The 20649-nt window shown below is 37.5% G+C and overlaps 1 protein-coding gene across 1 annotated transcript in view; it reads left to right on the plus strand.

Annotated features, from left to right (window-relative positions):
• The first annotated feature begins 3594 nt into the window (after nucleotides 1–3594).
• LRP1B (LDL receptor related protein 1B) overlaps nucleotides 3595–20649 on the plus strand; it is a 2023931-nt gene continuing 2006876 nt past the window's right edge. The window contains exon 1 of the mRNA XM_058301027.2: nucleotides 3595–4314. Within this exon, the coding sequence (XP_058157010.1) occupies nucleotides 4128–4314 (187 nt within the window). The 5' untranslated portion in view covers nucleotides 3595–4127. The remainder of the gene's footprint in view (nucleotides 4315–20649) is intronic.

Below are 20649 nucleotides of genomic sequence, written 5' to 3' on the forward strand. Positions count from 1 at the left end.
CTCTTCATTTTCTTTTCATGTGTACCTACCACCTACTACTTTGCAAATTGTAGGGATTGACCTTCCAAGATGTTATTTATCTCATAAATCCCATGTCCCAGTTAAAAGGTGTGCTACCAAACATTTTGAAGGAAAAACAGATAAAAATGTGCATTGAGATGTGACAGTTTAAGAAATAACATGAATCTAAAGTATCTTCTTAGAGACTTTGGCCAGAATAAATCTGTTTTGATTTCAATTTAAAGCGCTCACTTTCTTTAACAACTCTCTCTCCCTCTCCCTCACCCTCTCTCTCCCTCTCTCTCTCTCTGTCTCTCTCTCTCTGTTTTTTCCCTTCTCATCCTGTGTCTCTTGCTGCCTGGCAACTTTTCTGTCTGGAAAGGCAGGGTAAGAAACCCAGCAGCCCTTGGAACGGTGGCTGCAGTATTCCCTAGCAACCTGACGTTCAGGCCAATTCTCCTTCACACACATCACGTCCATGAGACTAACAGTCAGCCCTGGTTTGTGGATACACACATCTTCTTCCTAACTTAGGACTTTCAGGTGCATAGCACATGAATTGTTGCCATCTATGGTAAGAAGCCCCACAACAAAAGGAAACTAATTAAGTGAGCAGAAATGAAATCTGATGTTTGATCATGTGTTCAAAGCATGACTTTAATTGGGAAACATAAGATTATCACTGACTGGTAGTTAATATCTGTGTGTTGTTTTAGACCAGAAAGTAAGAATGATTGGTTCTACTTTAATTTACCTCAGTGAGAGATTTCATAATATTCTCTAGTTTGATGATTTAATTTATTTAGCATGTCAGTGTTAATAAGTCTGATTAGAATGATGAAATTATAAAGGGCTATGAGAACAAACAGAATTTGAAGAGTAACTCTAGTTACTCACTCTTCACTAATAACTCAATTAGTTTCCTTTTTCATTAAATCATATGTCATGGGAAATAAAAGTATTTTCATAGAAAACTATACTTATACTTTCCCTCTTATTTACAATCCATTTTAATTGGATAGTCAGTCAAAATTTAGAAATCAATGTTTTTAATTTTAACACTCAAATTTGGTCCACAGCTTATCGATAGCAATGATTTTCATAAAACCTGTCTCTTTTGGTGACATGGTCTTTGTCAATGAATATTTGAAAGAGGAACCACCTTACACAGTGATTTGATATGGGCCAATTTTTATCCAATTTCACTTTGATACAGATTTTACTTCAGTTTTGCAGCAAGTAGGCATCTATTAAGTTTGATATTCAATCTGTTTATTATGCATTACAGCTTTGTGATAAGAATAAATAATCTCATTATATACTGTGTCTAAAAAATTCTGCTTGACATGCAGTTAAATGTTCACTTGATCATTGCTGCATACTTAGGTACACATAATTCTACCAATTTAGTGTGGAGGTAATTTTTATACCACTTAAGAATATGTCTTTTTAATGATATCTGTTTGCTTACTTAAAATAAAGTCACAGATTATCTTCATAGAAAATTCTTCATTGAGAATCATTTGTAGGGGAAATTAAATGTCACAAGTTACCTTCTGCTGTTACTCTAGCCTATACCTTAAAAAACTAAGTTTCCACAATTATTAACTAATTTTATGTCACTACGTTCAGCCATGTGTCACTCAAGAATGAAAATTTGATTGGTGATTACTTAAAAGGAATTCTATTTTGCTTTGTTGTTCTGGTCATATTTTCCACAATATGTGGACAATGCATACTTGGTTTTCCTCCATTCAGATCAGTAAAAAGGTCAACCAGCTTACCTAAAGTCATTAATATGCTTTACAGTCTACCTAATTCACTAAACAGGATGAACATTTAAGAGGTACTATATATATTTAAAATGTGCCATATTTAGAATACAAAATCTGCTGGGTATTTACTTCTCTGATTATCTTGCCTAATTTTTTTTCTTTATAGGACTGACAGTAGAATCTAGGGTGCTACATATACAGCAAAAGTGAATGTCATTGATTTTCAATCATGGCATCATGGTGCTTTGGTATTTGATGAGTCATTGGTGGGCCATATATTGTAGATTACTTTACCTTGACATTTTTGAGGTAGACTGTGACTGTTTATCATTGTGACACAAGAGGAAGAATATGGAAACTCTTAGCATGGTTTGTGAGCACTCATCATCTTATTGTCAAGACTTAAGTGGATATGGATATCCTACTAGCTGACCTTCTTGTTGATTGAAATGTCCCAATGAGTGGATAAGTTCTTACAGAATGCAAAAGTCTGTGAATCCTTCAGAAAGAAACATGTATGCCTTGACCATCATTCAAAATTTACAATCAGTCAATAACAACCTCTCTCTTCTCTTTCTCACTCTTGTTCTCATATTCTCTAACCTCTGCAACTCATTTTGAAGTTTGTGGATTTGGGGTATGAAATAAAATAGGAAAAATCCCTCTATTTGTTTTCTATATGGTGCATTTTATTATGAAATAATAAAGACCATTAGGTGAAATGATATGTGTAACAACTTTAAAAGAAAAAAAAAAGCTTTTTAAATGTAGGAGCCATTTTTTTAGACACTAAATGATTTGATTTACAAAGGAAAATAAAATTTAAAATACAAAAAAAAAATGGACATAAAAGACTTTATAGTAACAAAATGTGAAAATGGTGAATACCACAGGTTCTTCGGACCTTTTTGTTTCTCTATCCAGCAGAATTTTCATGGCTTCTAAGGAATATCCAATGATGTTTCTGGATAATTTTACTCTTATAAACAGCTAACTCATAGTGCAGACATTTACCTATGAGCAGTAAACTGAAAAAATGTTTAAAGTTTCTTTCCTTTACATTTCAATCATTCTGTAGCTTAGTTCTGTTCCTTTCTTACAGTTTTCTCTTACATCCATTTCAGGTTTTAAATTATTAAATAAAAAACATTTCAGCCCTCTTTCTTAGACAAGAATTATTGATGTTACAAGGAAGAAAGTAAGTCTGCAACTATTAAAAGTCCTGAGTTTTATCTCCTTGGCCATTTTTGAATGTTTAATGAAAATTTCAGGTACTTGGATATCATGTTCAAAAACTTAAGTGCTTATCCAAACAACGGGCATTTTATTTAGTTAGTTTATTGTTTGTTTTAAATTCCACTGATTCATTTTCATACTGCTGAATGGTTTAGGAAAATCCTTAAACAACCCTGGCACTATATGGAAAAGGGGGCGGGGGGCGGCATCAAAACTTGTTTAAAATGGCTGGGATCTCGAGGTACCCCTTTAAAGAGAGACCCTTACTGCAAAACAAACTATCAGTTCCTTGCTTGTCTGGTCCCTGCTCAGGGACCACAGTAAGTAGCTTTTCCCCTTCCCCTTCCCTTCTTCTGCAACAGTTAATGACTTTAGGGGTTCTGCTTTTTTGTTGTTTCTGCTGAGTCACTAAATTCTACATCTTTGTCCCCAGGTACTACTCAGCATCAAAGTTATAAGTGCAATTTAGAAAGCATTTTAATTGAGCGAGAGGAGGAAACCATTTCCCTAAGAGAAGCTCAGTTACTTCCCTTGTCCTTCCTTCCCGGGAAGGAAGCTTCCCCTGAGCGAAAGGATTGCATGTGCTCCCGGAGAGAAGCATCCCAATGCCCTAGCTGGGATCATTTCGAACTGGCTCTTCCGAGCCGAGCGTCCCGGGCGCCTGGCTGGCTCAGCCCAATGCAGAGGCTCCCCCTTCTCTTGAGACCAAAATCCCTACAGAAAACAGCGCGGAGTTACTTTCCCTTCAAGGAGACCGAAATAATGGTGATTTGCGGCTCTCCCAGGTCGCGGTGGTATTTTCCTGGGGTGTTAAATGCCTCCCGCTAAGTCACAGATGTGATTGATGTGGACGACGACGGGGTGCGCGGCGGCTCCAGTGATTAATCCGTGCGTTCCCGTCCGCTGGCATCGCTCACTGCCCCTCTTGCGTGATGTAAGATCAGACGTACCCTGCATCGGAAAGTCAAGACACACGAGCGCGGCTCGCGGGCGCTCACACTCGCTCGCTCTGCCCCCACACGCGCACATCCTTCCACCTTCCGCATCCTGCTCCGGGCAGGAGAAGGCGGACTGGCTGGGCTCACTGAGCTGAAGAATTTCCAGTGACATTTGTAAATGACGCTGCTCGATTCGGGGCTCCGAGCGGCCGCCGCCGCCGCCGCCCGGCCGAGGGTGCCTCGGAGCGGCCCCGGGCGCAGGCTTCCTTACCCGGGGACCACGATGTCCGAGTTTCTCCTCGCCGTACTGACCCTGTCGGGATTATTGCCTATCGCCAAGGTGCTGACCGTGGGAGCCGACCGAGGTAAGGAGAACCCGCTCTCTAGCCACCCCCCCGCCTTCGTGCCTGGCTTTCCTGCTGGGCGATGCTTGCAGATAACTGAGTGTGAAACTTAAGTCTTTGCAGCCCCGCTCCCGCGGCCCGTGGGCTACTGGGCGCCGGCCTCTTGGGAGATGAGAGGTGCTTGGGGGCAGTTCTGCACCCGGTGCCAGGCCCTCGGCACCCCCACAGCTTTTTCCTCTGGCCGTTGAACTGTCCTGATTTTCTCCCCTCCGGGAGCATTTAGACTTCACTGCGCTCCTCTGCCCGCGCGTTCCAAGCGCTGCAGATGTTGGGATCAGTACCCGCGTTTCTAAGAGACTCCCCTCCGTGCTGTTCGCTTGGAGATTGAGAGCTATGGCTGTCCGATCCTGCGCGTAAAATAGCGTCGGCTCTCAGTTGAGCTCCGGGGTTCACTTCCTTACCTGCAGCATTCAAGGTCTATAGAGCCGCGAAAGCGCTGACTCAAACCCGGGTTCCTTTCCTTAGCCTTTCCTGGGGGCAGACTCGTGGGGGCGAAATTCGTGTCATCAGCAGAAAGGCAAAGGCTTTCGGGGGTGCTTCTTGGCGCAGGCACCTGCCCGAACTTCTTGACTCTTTGATTCCGAAGGTCTTGTGACACAGCCCTCGGAATACCTTGAGATGCTAACCCACGCTACAGTTCCTCTGTCCAGCCTGGCACTTTGCTCTCTTGCTTGTTTTTTTAAGTAGCTGATGAATGGTAGAAGTTTAAAAGGAAATGGGTGTGGGAGCCGAGGAGAGAGGATTGAGGTGAGAATTATAATAATCCAGGATTCTGTAAACTTTTTCGCTAGGAAACTAGAAATCCCTGTGCATATTTTATAATCTTTGACAACAGATGCACGGGGGGAAAAGGAAAAGAAAATTTGTGATGAATACTTGGGCAACCGGCCCTAGACTTGGAATGCTTAACTGCTTAAACTTAAACAGGAAGCACCATAATTCTAGTCGTTGTGGATTTTTAAAATCTTAAAATGAGCTCATATTGGCCGATATAGTTCAGGTTTTTACTTAATTAGAAAAAAACAAAGCAAAACCAGAAAGTAATAAAAAAGAAAGAAAAAGATTCCAGGATCCCAATGCCAAGCAAAGATGCAAAATATTGCACTGGGAGATCCACTGACTGTTTATATGAAGCAAAATTATGAACTGACTAAAAATTATTACTTCATTATAGAAAATAACATGGGGGTCAATTGTAGTTTTTCTATTCAACCTGCTGTTGTCAACCAGATTATAGTCTTTATAAGGTACCCACAAGTGCCATTTCCTTTACCCATACTGGGAATAATGCTAGTTCCTGACATTTGCTAACTGATTATCCTTTAAACATACCACTGCCATGTAAACATGTGGCTCTGAACTTGCTTTCACTTGCCTGGAAGTTGGTGTGAAATAGATGAAAACTCTTATGACCCAATAGAAGCAAATAGCTCTCACTCGAAATGATGATGTCTTTCCTCGGGAACAATTAGCTCTCAACCTTAGGAAGAATGTTTTAAGTTGGATCAGAGCAGATGCACAGAATGCAGCTTTTCAGTCCTGTGTGCTAACAAAATGTAATGGCCCTGACAGACTGCTGACTGCCTTCTGATTGAGTTCCCAATCTCCAGAAATTTGACCTTATCAAGAGCTCTGACCTAAGTGCTTTTGTATGTGTTTCTGCGGAATAGGGCTGTAGCTGTAATGGTTGGAATGCATACCTGGAAAGAATTTTAAATGTAAAAAAAAAGTTAAGCATACAGTCCCTAAACTTTCTTTTGAGTCAGGAAACTAAATAACTAAGGATTATAATTTGGTGTCAATTTAGTTTCATGGGGAAGGGGACGTCTAAAGTATAAAACAGGGGTTATGGAAAATGACTGCCATCTTTTCCTGAAAATGAAAAAATATTCTGTATAATTATGCTGACATTAAAGGTACTATGTCAAATAGCAGAGGTTAAAATACTTGTAGACTGACACCTTAGCACTATTGCATATTTTAACACAACTTTCAAAACTGTTAGTAAAGAACTAAAATTGTCACAGTTAGCTATCAAAAGTGAAAAAGATGGGTCCCATTTGGAAAAGAAGAAAAAGAGAGAGAAGAGAGAAAGAGAAATCTTGTTGAAAGTTGAAAGGAAGTTCTGCTGCATTATGACAAACTTCCCTTGCTGAAGTGCTGAAACTGAAGATATGGGGATATAAACTCAAGATAGAGGTTAATGAAATGTAACTTTCTGCAGTCTTTTATCAATTGCCCTTGAATAGAACAACCATGTGAATTACACAGGTGTGTTTTGTTGTGTGGGAGCTAGCTTCAAGCCAGAAAGTGAGTAATCACTTTCAGGTTTTCCAAATAAGTATTGGGTAATGGGTAACTTCTTAAACTGTAATATAGAAATGGTTGTAATACCATCTATCCTTCTATCTGTACTTTACTCGATCTCTTTGTAAGTTTGTGAGTAGTAAGCTCAGACCTTTTTAAAAAAAATAGAAAAATTCTGGAAACTAACTTGTATGTCTGTGCTTTATCCATACACATCTACTTGTCCTCCAATTCTATACTGCTGATTTTTGAAATTTATATTGATTTTCATACAGAGTTAAACTAATGTACATGTCAGGTCTTATTAGATTCTATCATATGTGAAAAAGGAAACATCTTTGTAACTCTTACCAGCCCAAAGTGAAGGATAAATCAGAGTCACTTAGAATCAACCAAGTTGTCATATCACAATGTCATATAATATCAAAGCATTGCTTGATAAGAATCAAGTCTTAAAAGGAAGTATATTTTAAATTGTCAAATTTTCTGAAAAGAAATGGGATCAAGAGACCTAAAGCTAGTCTCTTGAATACTTAAGTCTGCTAAGATGTGGAGATATATTTCCAAATAATTAAAGTTCATGCTAATATAGTTATTGGCTATGTCAATGTATGAAGCCATCAATAAATGACAATCACTTGTATGTCAAAATTTTAATCTTCCTCTCCTCAAAGAAGAATGAACTTCAATCCATGTCTTTATATTCCATAAACAAGACAGAAGTTTTGTTTTGAAGAGGTCTCTTTCATCTTTTTCTTTTTTATCCTCTCTTCCTCAGGCTCAAATTTGGAATTGAGTGAAAAGGAGAGGTAAAAATGGAAAATAAAGAAAATTTTAAAACTGTTTTTAAAACAGGAAGAAAGAATGTGAGTTGTAGGAAACAATAAGGAAGAGAAAGAAAAATAGGTAGAAAACGAAAAGATAAATTTAGGAAGAGGTTGAATCCATTGAGTATTTCTTTTTTTTTTTTTTTTTTTAAAGATTTATTTATTTTTATTTATTTAATTCCCCTCCCCTCCCCCGGTTGTCTGTTTTCTGTGTCTTTTTGCTGCGTCTTGTTTCTTGTTTCTTTGTCCGCTTCTGTTGTCGTCAGCGGCACTGGAAGTGTGGGCGGCACCATTCCTCGGCAGGCTGCTCCCTCCTTCGCGCTGGGCGGCTCTCCCTATGGGTGCACTCCTTGCGCGTGGGGCTCCCCTACACGGGGGACACCCCTGTGTGGCACTGCACTCCTTCATCAGCACTGCGCATGGGCCAGCTCCACACGGGTCAAGGAGGCCCGGGGCTTGAACCGCGGGCCTCCCATGTGGTAGACGGCCTCCCTAACCACTGGGCCAAAGTCCGTTTCCCGAGTATTTCTTGAAGAAGAAATTTTTCTCTGGACAAAACAATTATTTCTTAAAACTATTTCCTATGTCAAGTCATGATAAATATCATTATGATAAAAATATTTGAAGAAAGTTCCTTAAGTATGAATCTAGATACAATTAAACCTCTAAGAATGGAGAGGTAGACAAGAACATTGCAGGAAACTTAAATGTTAATATGCTAGAGTTATTAAGATCAAAGTGAATTCTTTTTAATTTTAGTGGCTGTGAAAGAAATATTGTAAAAAGTGGGGAATGAGTGATATTGTTAGTATAGTCTTAGGAAGAAGGTGACACTTTCTAAGTGCTACTTGTCATTCAGAGTGGAGACATACAAAGATTTTTAGTTTGCATGTTGTATTGGATACAGATCTTTAGTCTCTTGTTACCTGCCTTGTCCATTTTTTTTTCAGAGCCTAGGGCATACCATAAAGATAGGGTTCATTTAAAGTCACCTGACCTGAATATACCTCAGTCTTCTACAGGATTATAATGTTGAGGGATCTATATTTTCCCTCCATTCTATGTATTACTATATCTTATTTTTAAATTTCTTCTATATGCCCATCTTGGGAGATGTACTCCCTGCTTTCTTCACCTACTTTTGGTTATGGGGATTCTATGTAATAAGAGTTACCAACCAGAGGTATTGTAGATTTCTCTATCTTCTCTGGCTGGCTGTCAAAACAACTCTTGTACAAAGAAAATGCTTGTCTTCATTCTAGAGAGATGCATTCAAAGAAATTAGAGTTAATACTAAAAATTAAGACTACTTGTGCCAACACATGTCATTAGTAAAACGAATGCAGCAGTAAATGGAACCTACCTATACAATTACATGTGCATTTTCACATCTTTGAAATGGCTGCCTTGGCACAAACACCTGTAAAAAATACTACTCTGACCTGGAAAGTGGGGATTTTTTTTTTTTTAATAAAATTCTATTTTTCAAAATCCCAGACAATACTTGTCTACTTTTGTCATTATTGCCTCCTTAATAAACAGAAAGCTAAAATGGAAAAAAAAATGAAGTTATTTTTCAATTCCCAACATACAATATTCTAATGAATATCTGTATAACAAAATAATTAGTTGAAACAGTATCTGTCAGTGGAAGAAATAAATATGTCAAATGGCATTTGGCTTTGAAAGGCTTGTAATTATGATACAGCCAATGCTTATAATGTGATACAATTTTTCTAGTAGATGAAATGCTAAAGAAAAGTGAAGCAAAAGTTTGATTACCCACCATTTCTAATGAGTTAATCAGAATATATACTGTGTCAAAACGCTATCAGAAGATGTCAAGTTCACTCTAGTAGTTTAAAAACCTGGCTCCTCATATTTAATCTATGAATCATGACCAAAAAAACTACCTTGATGCATGGAGAGAGCAAATAAATTTTGTTTGCTTATTTTGTTTGTTGGGTTGTTTGTTTTTATGGGTGCTAGGTCAGGGGTTGGATGGGATAGTGGTAGAATTAATCCAACCAACCAACCAGAGAGGTGTCAAGTTATGCTTTTTCCATCAAATACAAGCTAGTCTTCTGCGGAGTTGCTTTACATTTTAATTGGAATTGGTATTCCCCAAATTTAATCTATATAGCAACCTCATAAACAGAGACATAGGCATGAAAGTACAATACAGCACTCACTAGCCCAAGTCTGTAGACTGTTGTTTACTTATTGTTTACACATTAAGTAAACAAAATATGAGGATATCTCAAAAAATCAATTTATTTTTAAAAAATCACTTTTTAGACCAATTCACATGTATGCTAATGAGTATGTTTACTTCACTGTCTTTTCAGAAGTATCCTTCTTGCACTAATATTTATTCACTGTCAGGCTATTCTGTCCTCTCTCATAGCAATAACATAACATGTTACTCTTTCTTACCAAGTACATGTGAACCCTCCTGTTTTAGTCAGCCAAAGGGGTGCTGAGGCAAAGTACCAGAAATCTGTTGGCTTTTATAAAGGGTATTTATTTGGGTAGAAGCTTACAGTTACAAGGCCCTAAAGAGTCCAAGTCAAGGTTACTTCCTCACCAACGTGTGTTGCCACGTGTTGAAGCAAGGTGGTGGATGACTTCTGCCTAGTCTCTTCTTCCTTCTTCCTCTTAAGGCTCTGTAGACCCAGCTTCTTCTGATCTCAGCTGTAGGCTGGCATAGAACTCACATCTCTCTTCCCAGGGCTTTAGCTGTTTGAGCCTTCTCATTTCTGTCACATGGCAGGACCAAAATGACCAAGGTCCTTCTTCCATATCTTCCTCTGTGTATCTTCTTGAGTCAGTGTCCATTTATATAGCTCACCAAGGGGCAGGGGCTTAACCTCAGTTACACCCTACTGATGTGGTCAAATCAAAGCCCTAATCATAACTTAATTCAATCAAAGACATCTTAGATAAATCTGATACAATCAAAGGATGTCACACTCAGAGGAACAGACCATTTTACAAACATGATCTCTCTTTTTGGAATTCATAAATAATCTCAAACTGCCACTCCTCCATATTATAGAAAGGAGAATTAAAGTTTTGCGAAATTCTGCCATACATCGAAAGTTGACAGGCAGGCTTAGAACTTCAGAATTCATTTGCATTTTCTCTCTATAAGTTGTCTTAACAAATATAGGTCTATATTTTATCCTCATAAATGATTTGGTGGCTCCCCTTTTCCCCCCTGGCATAACTACAAGGCCAAGTTAGAAAGCATGTATTATTTATTGCTCTTTCCTGAATTCAGTGATACCGAAATATAGAGCTTTTTATTTGTTTTATTCTGTGCATCCTATTGATTTAGGCTATCATTATACAAACTCAATCACTTTGATTGAGTTTCCTGACTGAACTAATTCGTGAAACTGACTAGTAATTAAATGGGAATAAAAAACTAACAGATAGTAGCCAGTGAGTTCTGAGAGAGCAGAAAATCTTACCTTTCAGGAAGAGCCTAAAGTTGAAATTTATGGAAAAACAACAAAATAAAAACATGTTCCTCAGAAAGATTTATGCATAATACTTTGGAGCAGGACTTTATAGAGCAAGTCAGATGTGCCTTTGCCACTGTGCTATCAAAAGAAGCAAACAAAATCTGGTAGTAATTATGTATTTATGTCATGTGATGGCATGGCATTTAAACTAGTACTAGAATATCATAAGTATATGCTCTGAATTCATTTGTTTTCAGACAAAAAGATTATGGAAAGTTAAATGGAACTTTTTTTCTTTACTGGCTTTGTTTTTTTTTTTTTAGCTGAATTTATTCGTCTTCCCATTCTGTAAATAATATTAAAAAAATGAAAATACATTTCTGAAACAAGGTTTCAAAGTCAAGGATTTCTCTCAATAATGAAAATATAGAGGAAATCATTGCAGTGATAAAATGGACAATGGAGTTTGATGTGTTTCTAAATATGCTTATAATTACTTTCTCATGCAACTGCATTAATTTACTTTTAGTCTATAATTAGATGTTCAATTTTGGTTTAAAAAATGCATTGCCATGATTAAATAAATTGTCCCACCATTTGTTCTTCTGATTTCCTATTACTTCAGAGTCCTGCTTCTGTTGGTAAAGATTGTTCAACAAAGAGCTCAATAACTCTGTCACTCATATTTATTGAATAATGATATATTATCAACATCTGGATTTCTTCTCAAATATTCCAGACTGGTTATAAATATGCAACACTTGTCAAAGCTATCTTTTCCAACAGAAATAAAGAAAACTAATTTATATTAACATTTTCTTAGCATAGAGCTTTCCATTTAATCTTATTTTTCTCAGATATAAACTTGAATATAGCCATGTGCATTTGAAAGTTTCAATTTATATATGAATACTATTATAACCATGTTCTTTTTAGAAGAAAAGGTAAAAAAAAATACCTTTTCAAAATGTGATTTCCTCTAACTTTAAGTAAAGAAAAAAAGAAATAATAAACCTGAAGAAGATAGAGCGGCTTGCCTTGGTAAGATACCTGTGTTACATTTTATCTCAGAATGCATTCTTATTAACAGTCAGACATCTCTTCCTGAGATACTTGTACCTCATTGTCCTGACTGACTTAGCCTTCAGACCAAAGACGGGTATTGTTGAAACACGAGCTCGTTTTAGTCGAAAGAATACATTTCTTCTTTAGGTAAGATCAAGGTACCACACATCGTCTCTTGTTTTATTCTTACAATCAATAGGACATTCCTTCCTAACTTTTCTACATTGCATTGATATCCTTCAAGACTTCCAAGACAGCTTAACTTTAGAAATACGAATATATAATTCCTTAAGAATTTTTCTACTGCTGAGTTTTTCTTTAATGGCAATTTGTCATCCTAGCCTTTTTCTTCTTGAAATGAGAACAGAGAATTAGAATTAAAGTAAAGAAGACATGAAACTGGGTTTGAGTTGATCTGAGTATTCCTAGGGTATTTTAAGATATTTGTATAAAAGAAAAATTGTACATATAATGCTGATAATAAAGATGTTTTTAGAATGATCCGTTTTCTTTGGATGTTTAGGATGTACAAGGAGAAGAAGGATAAAGGTGCTGAGAGAGAGAGAGCTTGGATGTTTAGAATATACTGAAGTTTCTGCCCACTCAGCTCAAGTAACAGAGGCAGTTAAGAAACTCAAATTTTTTCTAAAATACAAATTTTAGAGATTTAAAAATGATTTAGGTTTTAAATTATCTAAGAAATTTTGTGCATTTCCCTAAGCCTTTAATGATATGCTTTATTGGTACAGAAAAGTTAAAATTGCAGGCATGTTTTATTAAAATATTCTACTTTATTCACCTCTGTTAATTTTAAGGCATTTTCTCATGATTAAGCTAGAAAAAGTGCAGTGATAATGCCAGTTCATGGGTGAGATTCTTGCTTCACTAGGGAAAAGTAGTACAGTTTGTGCCCACTGGACATCCATATTCCTGAGACTTTCATTTTAAAAAAGAAAGCTATGGCAAGTGTGTTGATGGAATTACTAACTCAGAATTCAGGCCCTTTTGCTGAACCCTTATATTGTCATCATTCTCCACAGACGCTAGCAGTTCACCAGCACTATGTTAATGGCTTGTAGTAGTAGTGGCATAAAAATCATATTTGGGGAAAAATCAGTTGGGTTCATCCACCACTGATCAACATTTAAAATGAGGAAGAATTTAGCAGTTAAACGTTCTCCTCTGTTCGTCTTTGGATTACATTCTAGTCCTTATTCCTTTCCTTTGCTAGGATGTTTTTCTTATTTTCACTTGCTAATGACATTGTCAAATATTTTGAAATTAATCTTGACAGTGAAAGAACCAAAAATGTTAGCACATTTGCAACTCTCCCTGACACTGTCTTTGCTGGGAGAATGTAAGGTTGTGAGACTTTTTATCTTGCATGTGTTTTAATTTGAATGCCTGTGAAAACACCACCTGAGTTTTACGGAAAACTCCTTTAACCAACTCTGAAAACTGAGAGGTAGCAGTGTCCCAAATACATTGACTTGGGACAGGGAAGATGATGTATGTGCAACACATTGCCTCGTGTACTGCATTACATAAACATCCTGCATTTTATCCATGATACTATTAACTTGAGTTATTAGCCACAGAAATCCCTTACATTTTTAGGATGCTTTGATTTTTTTCACAGTTTTCTTTCCTACTGAACTTACTTGACCCCCGAATCATTGGTTTACTTATTCATTCCTTCAACAAAATGGAGCAACTTAGGGTCAGTTGCTGTTCTAGATGCTGGGGATGAATCAAGAGGGCAAGTTAGATAAAGTAACTGGTCTTACGGGGTTCTCATTTTAGTTCAGGATGAGACAAACAACAAACAAATAATCACATCATATAATTTTGTTCCAAGAAGAAAGAAAAATCATATAATGTGATAGAGAAGAAGGCTTTGGGCAGGATGGTGGCGTTTATAATCATAGAGGGCTTTTGAGGTGACATTTGGTGAGCCCACAGTGATGAGAGGGAGCAAGCTATGGGCAACTCTGAGGGAGGAGATTTCCTGACTGAGAAAATATTCCCTGCAAACCCTTGAGAGGTAGTCATGAATTTGACAAGTTAGAGAAATAAAAAATGCCTGTGTGTCTGTAGTAAACTGCACATGTTTATGGGGGGTAAGGCATATTTGTGAATATTAGCTCAGTTAGGGCCATGCTAATCAAGGTGAGGAGGCGTTTGGGTCTTATTCTGATTATATCTGGCAGGAATTTTATGTCTTCATCAGGGATGGAGGATCCAACATAATCTTTTAAGAGACCATGCTTGCTGCCAAGTGAGGAAGGACAAGAAGGGCCACCATGGGGGAAAGAAGAGGATTAGGATTGTCTTGGAGAGAGACTGGAGATGGAGGTGGTTTAGATGAGGGAATAGCAGTGAAGATGAGGACAAGGCAGGAGGCAATTCACATACTTAATTTAGAGATTATATAAGTGAAGAATCTCTCTAACAATGAATACAGCACCATTTAATGTGAAGGGTAAGACATAACATGAAGCTTCAAAATATCCTTCAAAGTAGTGTTAACACTCTAAACATAGAAAAATCTATTTTAGGTTATTTAAAAATGGATGCATTCCATTTTTCAGCACCTCAAATGTTTTATTGACACCAACGTGTTTGTAAGAAACCTGTTTCACAATATAAGGCGCATGCTGTCCTTATTTGGACCCTGCAACTTTGCTTGTCTTCTTATTACCTTTTTCTTGGCTTTCAGAGTTATTGATGACATCTTCCCTATTACCGCATGTTTATAAGGCCACATCAGTTAAATGGAATTAGTGGAGTCTGTCTCACAGGATTCTTTGGGAGTTTTGTTCAAATTATATAATTAATATATGCATGGCACATATATGGCAGCAATTATTTCAATTTTATTTCTACCAGTCTAAAGTAGAATAAGTACAAAGGGAAACAATCTTTGTGAGGACTCATTTGTGCCACTTTTCTTGAGTAATCCTTCACTGTTTTGAAGGAAGGGCTACTTTTTCATTGTGCCCAAATCCTTGACATGTTTGAGGAGAACTTGTGGTGAAAGTCAAGTTGTTACTTATGAATGTTTGGTTAGGGTAAAGGGAGAAAATTATGAGAGCTGCTTTTGGTTGAACTCATTCTCTCCCTAGAAATTTCAAGCAAACTGTAGAAAGTAGGGCATGAGACAGCAAGTGGTAGAGATCCTATTGGGTAAGATTGTATGACCAATGAGGTAGTGCCTCTTGGTTAGTCAGGGGCCTTGGATTATTTGTCGATGCATAGATTATTTATCTATACATCTGTTGAATGGATGTTATAGTACCTGGTATGTACCAGTTTCAGTCTGGTTTATAGACTAGAGATAGAAACAAACACCTAAAACCAAAACAAACAGTAAAATCACATGAGTTTAATAATCACACAACTTTTGATTTTCAAGGAAAGTTAGCTTATGATTCTAGACCAGAAATTTGAGTTTATTCTCTTCTCGTTGCAGTTAAAAAGGAAAGAGAGAACTAGGGGAGGAGGAGAGAGAAAGGACTGGTTTTTGGTAAAACCGACAGAAGTGGAAAAATATCGCACCCAAGAGGATCTGTGAGAAAGAAGAAAGGAATAGAGGTTGGAAGGAAATTCTGTTAGGCTGATTGAGTTACCTAGGTCTGAAGGTATTTCAGATTGTTTCTAGATTTGGTATCTCTATTTTTTTTCCCATTGTTTTCTTTATCTTTCATCTCCTTCTCCCATTAGCTACCTTGAGAAAAAGAGTTTAATTTTAAAACTTGACATTCAAATCTACCTTCCAATGTACCAGCTTAGCCTCAAGAAATTCCCACTCAGTGTTTTTTTTAGGCTAGATAGGCCATCTAAATAAAGTACTAAAAAGATAGCTCAGAGTAGTCAGCACTTTTAGACACTATTTACCTTATATTGCTCAAGATTAGCATTATGGAAGAAAGACTTCACTGCAGCCAGGTCAATTACCTTGGAAATGCTACATGATTATTACAAGTAAGGTTTAAAAAGACAACCTGCTTTCTTAGTTTTCAAACATGTGTTTCTTTAGATTTAAAGGAAGACATATACTAAATAAATATTAGGTTAAAATGAAAAGAGAGTCGAAGTTCAGATATTTAAAATTTTAGAAATGCTAAATAAAATATTGCAGTAAAAGATTTCAACCAGTTGATTTGGTGTATAAAGAGCTTACATGGAAGTTAAGTAGACACTGCCTAGATGCATGTATACAAATCTAATTTGTTTACGATTTTAAGTCCAGCCCATTTTTCATTCATGTTGTCAAAACCTTCTTCGATAATTTGGTTCAAAAATTTCAGTACTAAAATCAACATTATGCCTAGAAATAAGTTAAATACGGAATACAAACCAAAATTGTATTAAATTTTAGAAATTACTGAACCAAATGAAATTTGAGGCTTGGAGATTTTACATTAGTATTTAATTTGGAACTCACTGTAAACTTGTTTACTGTGTACTTTAGCAGATGAGTGCCAAAAAGTTTGGAAATAAATTAACCTGAGTAATTGAAAGCAGCAGGAAGGGGAAGGGTTACTTGTATATTGGTGGGTACTAGGCATGATTTATGTGCCCTGACTAGAACTCTGCTCACATCACACTGAGGGCTGCTGAGGGCTTTTTTTTCCCCTTTCTTTCTAAAGGAAAGTACTATGGGGAAACTTTCAAGATGAGTATAAGGAAGTTATTTTTATTATGTAAGGCAAAAAAGTAATGACTGATTGCATGGTCAGAATAAAAGTCATTTGGGCAGGAAATGTTGTGAGCTCCTGGGACAGAGTTAAACTTGCTCTAAAGAGCCAAGGAGAATAAACACAGATTATTTACATAAAAGGTATGCTGCTGAGATACCTGAAAACTCTAGCAATAGCAAGAACATCATCTAAGTCAAAAATAAAACTTTTAAAGATTGCAGCTGCTTGAACTCACCAAGATTTAGAGATAATGTCAAAGAAGATTAGTAAAACCCTCTTCTGTGTGAAATAAAGCAGTAATGACTTTATTGCCCCACATTTCAAACCCAGTCTTGAGAGTCACTATGTAAGTGAGAGTTGAGCTTAATCTGAAATAGAAATAATATTTCCTTTAGAAGCAGGGAATCATGTAAAGGAACCTAAAGCAGTGATCTGTGCCCTTTTCCCTCCATTTGCAGGCAGGAGGAAATGGTTTGCAACATTTCTTCCATAAAGATTCATAGAAGGTAATAGGTGGCCATGACTTCTGAGATAAAGCTATCTAGATCAGAGAAAAGGCAGCTTAGGTGTCTTAATGTCACTCAGAAATACTTAAGTGAACTTATGTTTGGCAAAATGCACGGCAAGTTTTGCAAGCACAAAAATACACCCAAACTAGGCTAGTAAGAAGGTGCTGTGGGTGATACGGTAATTTGGAAAAGCACCCACGCTGTCCAAAGGGGCAGCGATATTCAACTTGAATGGATTGTGGCCTCATGAATGTGGGCCTAGGGTTGCCTGACACTTACATAATTCAAGAGAGGCCAGGAATCTGGAATCTTATGTAAAATTGCCTAAGTTTTAAGTGATGCTTATAAATTAAGATAAACAAAAAGCAACCATACAACACTGTGGGAGCCTAAAAATCAAGCCATTGGATTCAACACAGAGGCTGATGGCCTACAGCCAGGGATGGAGCCCTTGAGTTGCTGGCAACAGCAGTAGGTTGGATTGAGTCACAGAGAAAACATTTTACTTGGTGCCTTGTAACTGAAAGGTGGCCCTGGAAAGTGGATCATTATGCCTGAAAATCTGGGGTGCATTATTGTTGCAGGGCATGGGTTTAGAATTAAGGATGCCAAAGATGAATTTAAAGTCTCCTTCTGCATCTCTCTCCCTTGCAACGTCCTCTCCCTGCTAGATATAAAGTCAGAATCAGGGGAAGGTAGGTGTAGTGACCCAGCAGAAGGGTAATGATATTAAACCCAATTATGACATAGGGCAGGCATCTGCCACTGAAAGTCATCTGCAAAACAGAACTCTCTGAATATGGTGATGAAATACTAAGTGCTGATTTCCTTCAGCCTTGGCACTTCAGGGTGAAAAATATTGACAAATACTCTATGTGATAAGAAACAGCCACAAGGCTGAATACAACATCATCATGCCACAGACAGATCATTACTGAAATGCAGAAGACGGAAAAAAACAAAAACAAAAAGAAAAACAACACAAAGGAGCAGGAGAAAAATATAGCGAAGTGAAGATGGCAGAGGTATGATCCTAATGTGCAGACAACTTCTCATGCTGAGACACAAATGGGATCACATTTAGATTTGTGCTTCATCTTTCCTTTCCTTGGGAAAGCTATGACTTAACAAGGGCCAACTCTGTGCTCTCTTACATACACTGCCTTTAAGTTTCCTACCTGTGATTCACATAGGAATCAATGTATCTAAACAGATTATTCCAACCAATCTTTCTTTAGAGTGATTTTTTAAAACTTTTTATTTTGAAATAATTTTAGACTAACAGAAACTTTGCAAAAATTGTTCAGAGTTCCCTTCCACCCTTCACCCAGCTTCGCCAAGTGTTAACATCCTGTTTCACTGTAATTCAGACAGCCAAGCAAAACATTAACATTGAAACAATAAATATATTAACTAAACCATAGACTTTATATGGGCTTCACCAGTTTGTCTGCTAATGGCCTTCTTCTATGTAGGATCCGATATCATATTTAATTGTTGTGTGTCCTTAGATTCCTTCAATCTGTGAAGGTTCCTCTGTTGGCTTTCATGACCTTGATTCTTGAGAGATACAGGTCAGTTATTTTATAGAATGTCCCTCAATTTGGTTTGCCTACTATTTTCTCATGATTAGATTGAGATTATGTATTTTGAGCAAGCATACCACATGAGGGATGTTCTCCCCTCAGTGTGTCATATCAGGAGATACGTGTCAATATGTCTTATTACTGGTAATGTTAATCTTGATCATTGGGTAAGATGGTGCTTCCTCATTCTTTCTACCTTTAATATTTGTAATTCCACTATAAGGAAGAGTTGTCTCCCCACATTTATTTATTCTAATATTCATTTATATCAATATAGATGTACAGATAGTTACTTTATCATGTGGGTTATAATCCAGTACCATCATTGTTTATTATGTTTAAATGGCTCTACCTCTGGCCAGTGGGGCATACTCCATCCTTCTTTGTGTGTGTGTGTGTTTTCTTACTTTCTAGCACCACTATGTGCTCCAGGCCCATCTTATTTTTTTTTTTTAAAGATTTATTTTTATTTATTTAATTCCCTTCCCCTCCCCCGGTTGTCTGTTTTCTGTGTCTTTTTGCTGCGTTTTGTTTCTCTGTCCGCTTCTGTTGTCGTCAGCGGCACGGGAAGTGTGGGTGGTGCCATTCCTGGGCAGGCTGCACTTTCTCTCGCGCTGGGCGGCTCTCCTTTAGAGGGACACCCCTGTGTGGCAGGGCACTCCTTGCGCGCATCAGCACTGCGCATGGGCCAGCTCCACACGGGTCAAGGAGGCCCGGGGTTTGAACCGCGGACCTCCCATGTGGTAGACGGACGCCCTAACCACTGGGCCAAAGTCCGTTTCCCCCAGGCCCATCTTATATTCTCCCTGCCATTTCTCCAAGGAATTTCATAGGGTATTGAAACTGTAGGCACTTCTGAGAAGATGAGCTCTCTCCAGGTTAACAAGATGATCTTCTGGGAATAACCAATTGCAAAAACAATTACCTCATTACTGTATTTTACTGTTCCAAAAGAAATCATTTTACTCTGTACTTTAATGTTAACAGAGCATTCACTGATATAACTGAGTGTTGCTGAACTAAAATTCTAAATTAGTGTGATTAGAGAGACTAATGCTTATTAAGACATTCAAAATTGTACTTCTCTAAAGCTTAAAAAAATAGATACATTTTATCAAATCCATTAGCATATATTGATCTTCTCTCAGGAAACTTATGTGGGGGACATTGACCTTCAAAAAGACATCTCTGACCTCAAGGAATTGATTGTCTAACTAAGGCAAGAAACATGATGAAAGCATGAGCAAGTCATGTAAGAGACACCTGCACAGTATTTGGTTAGACTTGAGAGGTAAGGCTGTGGGCCAAGAGTGATCTATATCTTGTCTTGGAAATGGGAAGTGAACAAAAAAGTGTATGTCAAGAAAATGAATGGGTTTAATCTTTTGGAGCAACCTGGACTAATTCGTATTGGCTGTCAGACTGCTGTATTGAAAGAGACACTATAGCTGAGTCTGGATTCATTGGTAAAAGGCATGGTGATCCGTTGATGATGTCTTCAGTTAGCATAATTGGGAGACATATGGCCTACTTACCATTTCTGGTTTAGTTAACATAGTGAAAGTTACCAGTAACTGTCATTAAAAAGGTTAGTGCCTACCCATGGTCCAGAAATTCCAATGAGCCAACTTGTAAAATCCTAGCTGGTGAACAAGCACACCTTTGTATAAAAACAAGTATCTAGAATCTTCTCTAAGTCTAGAGTCTCAACTTTTTCAATGTATACACATTTTATTTCCTTGCTTTTTTAGTGCTTCCAATGAGTGCCATATTGCTGGATTGTGGTTTTTTTTTGTTTTTTTTTTTTTAACTCTTTCAGGTGGTCGAAG

The sequence above is a fragment of the Dasypus novemcinctus genome, chromosome 7, assembly GCF_030445035.2.
Source record: "Dasypus novemcinctus isolate mDasNov1 chromosome 7, mDasNov1.1.hap2, whole genome shotgun sequence".
NCBI classification, from domain to species: domain Eukaryota; kingdom Metazoa; phylum Chordata; class Mammalia; order Cingulata; family Dasypodidae; genus Dasypus; species Dasypus novemcinctus.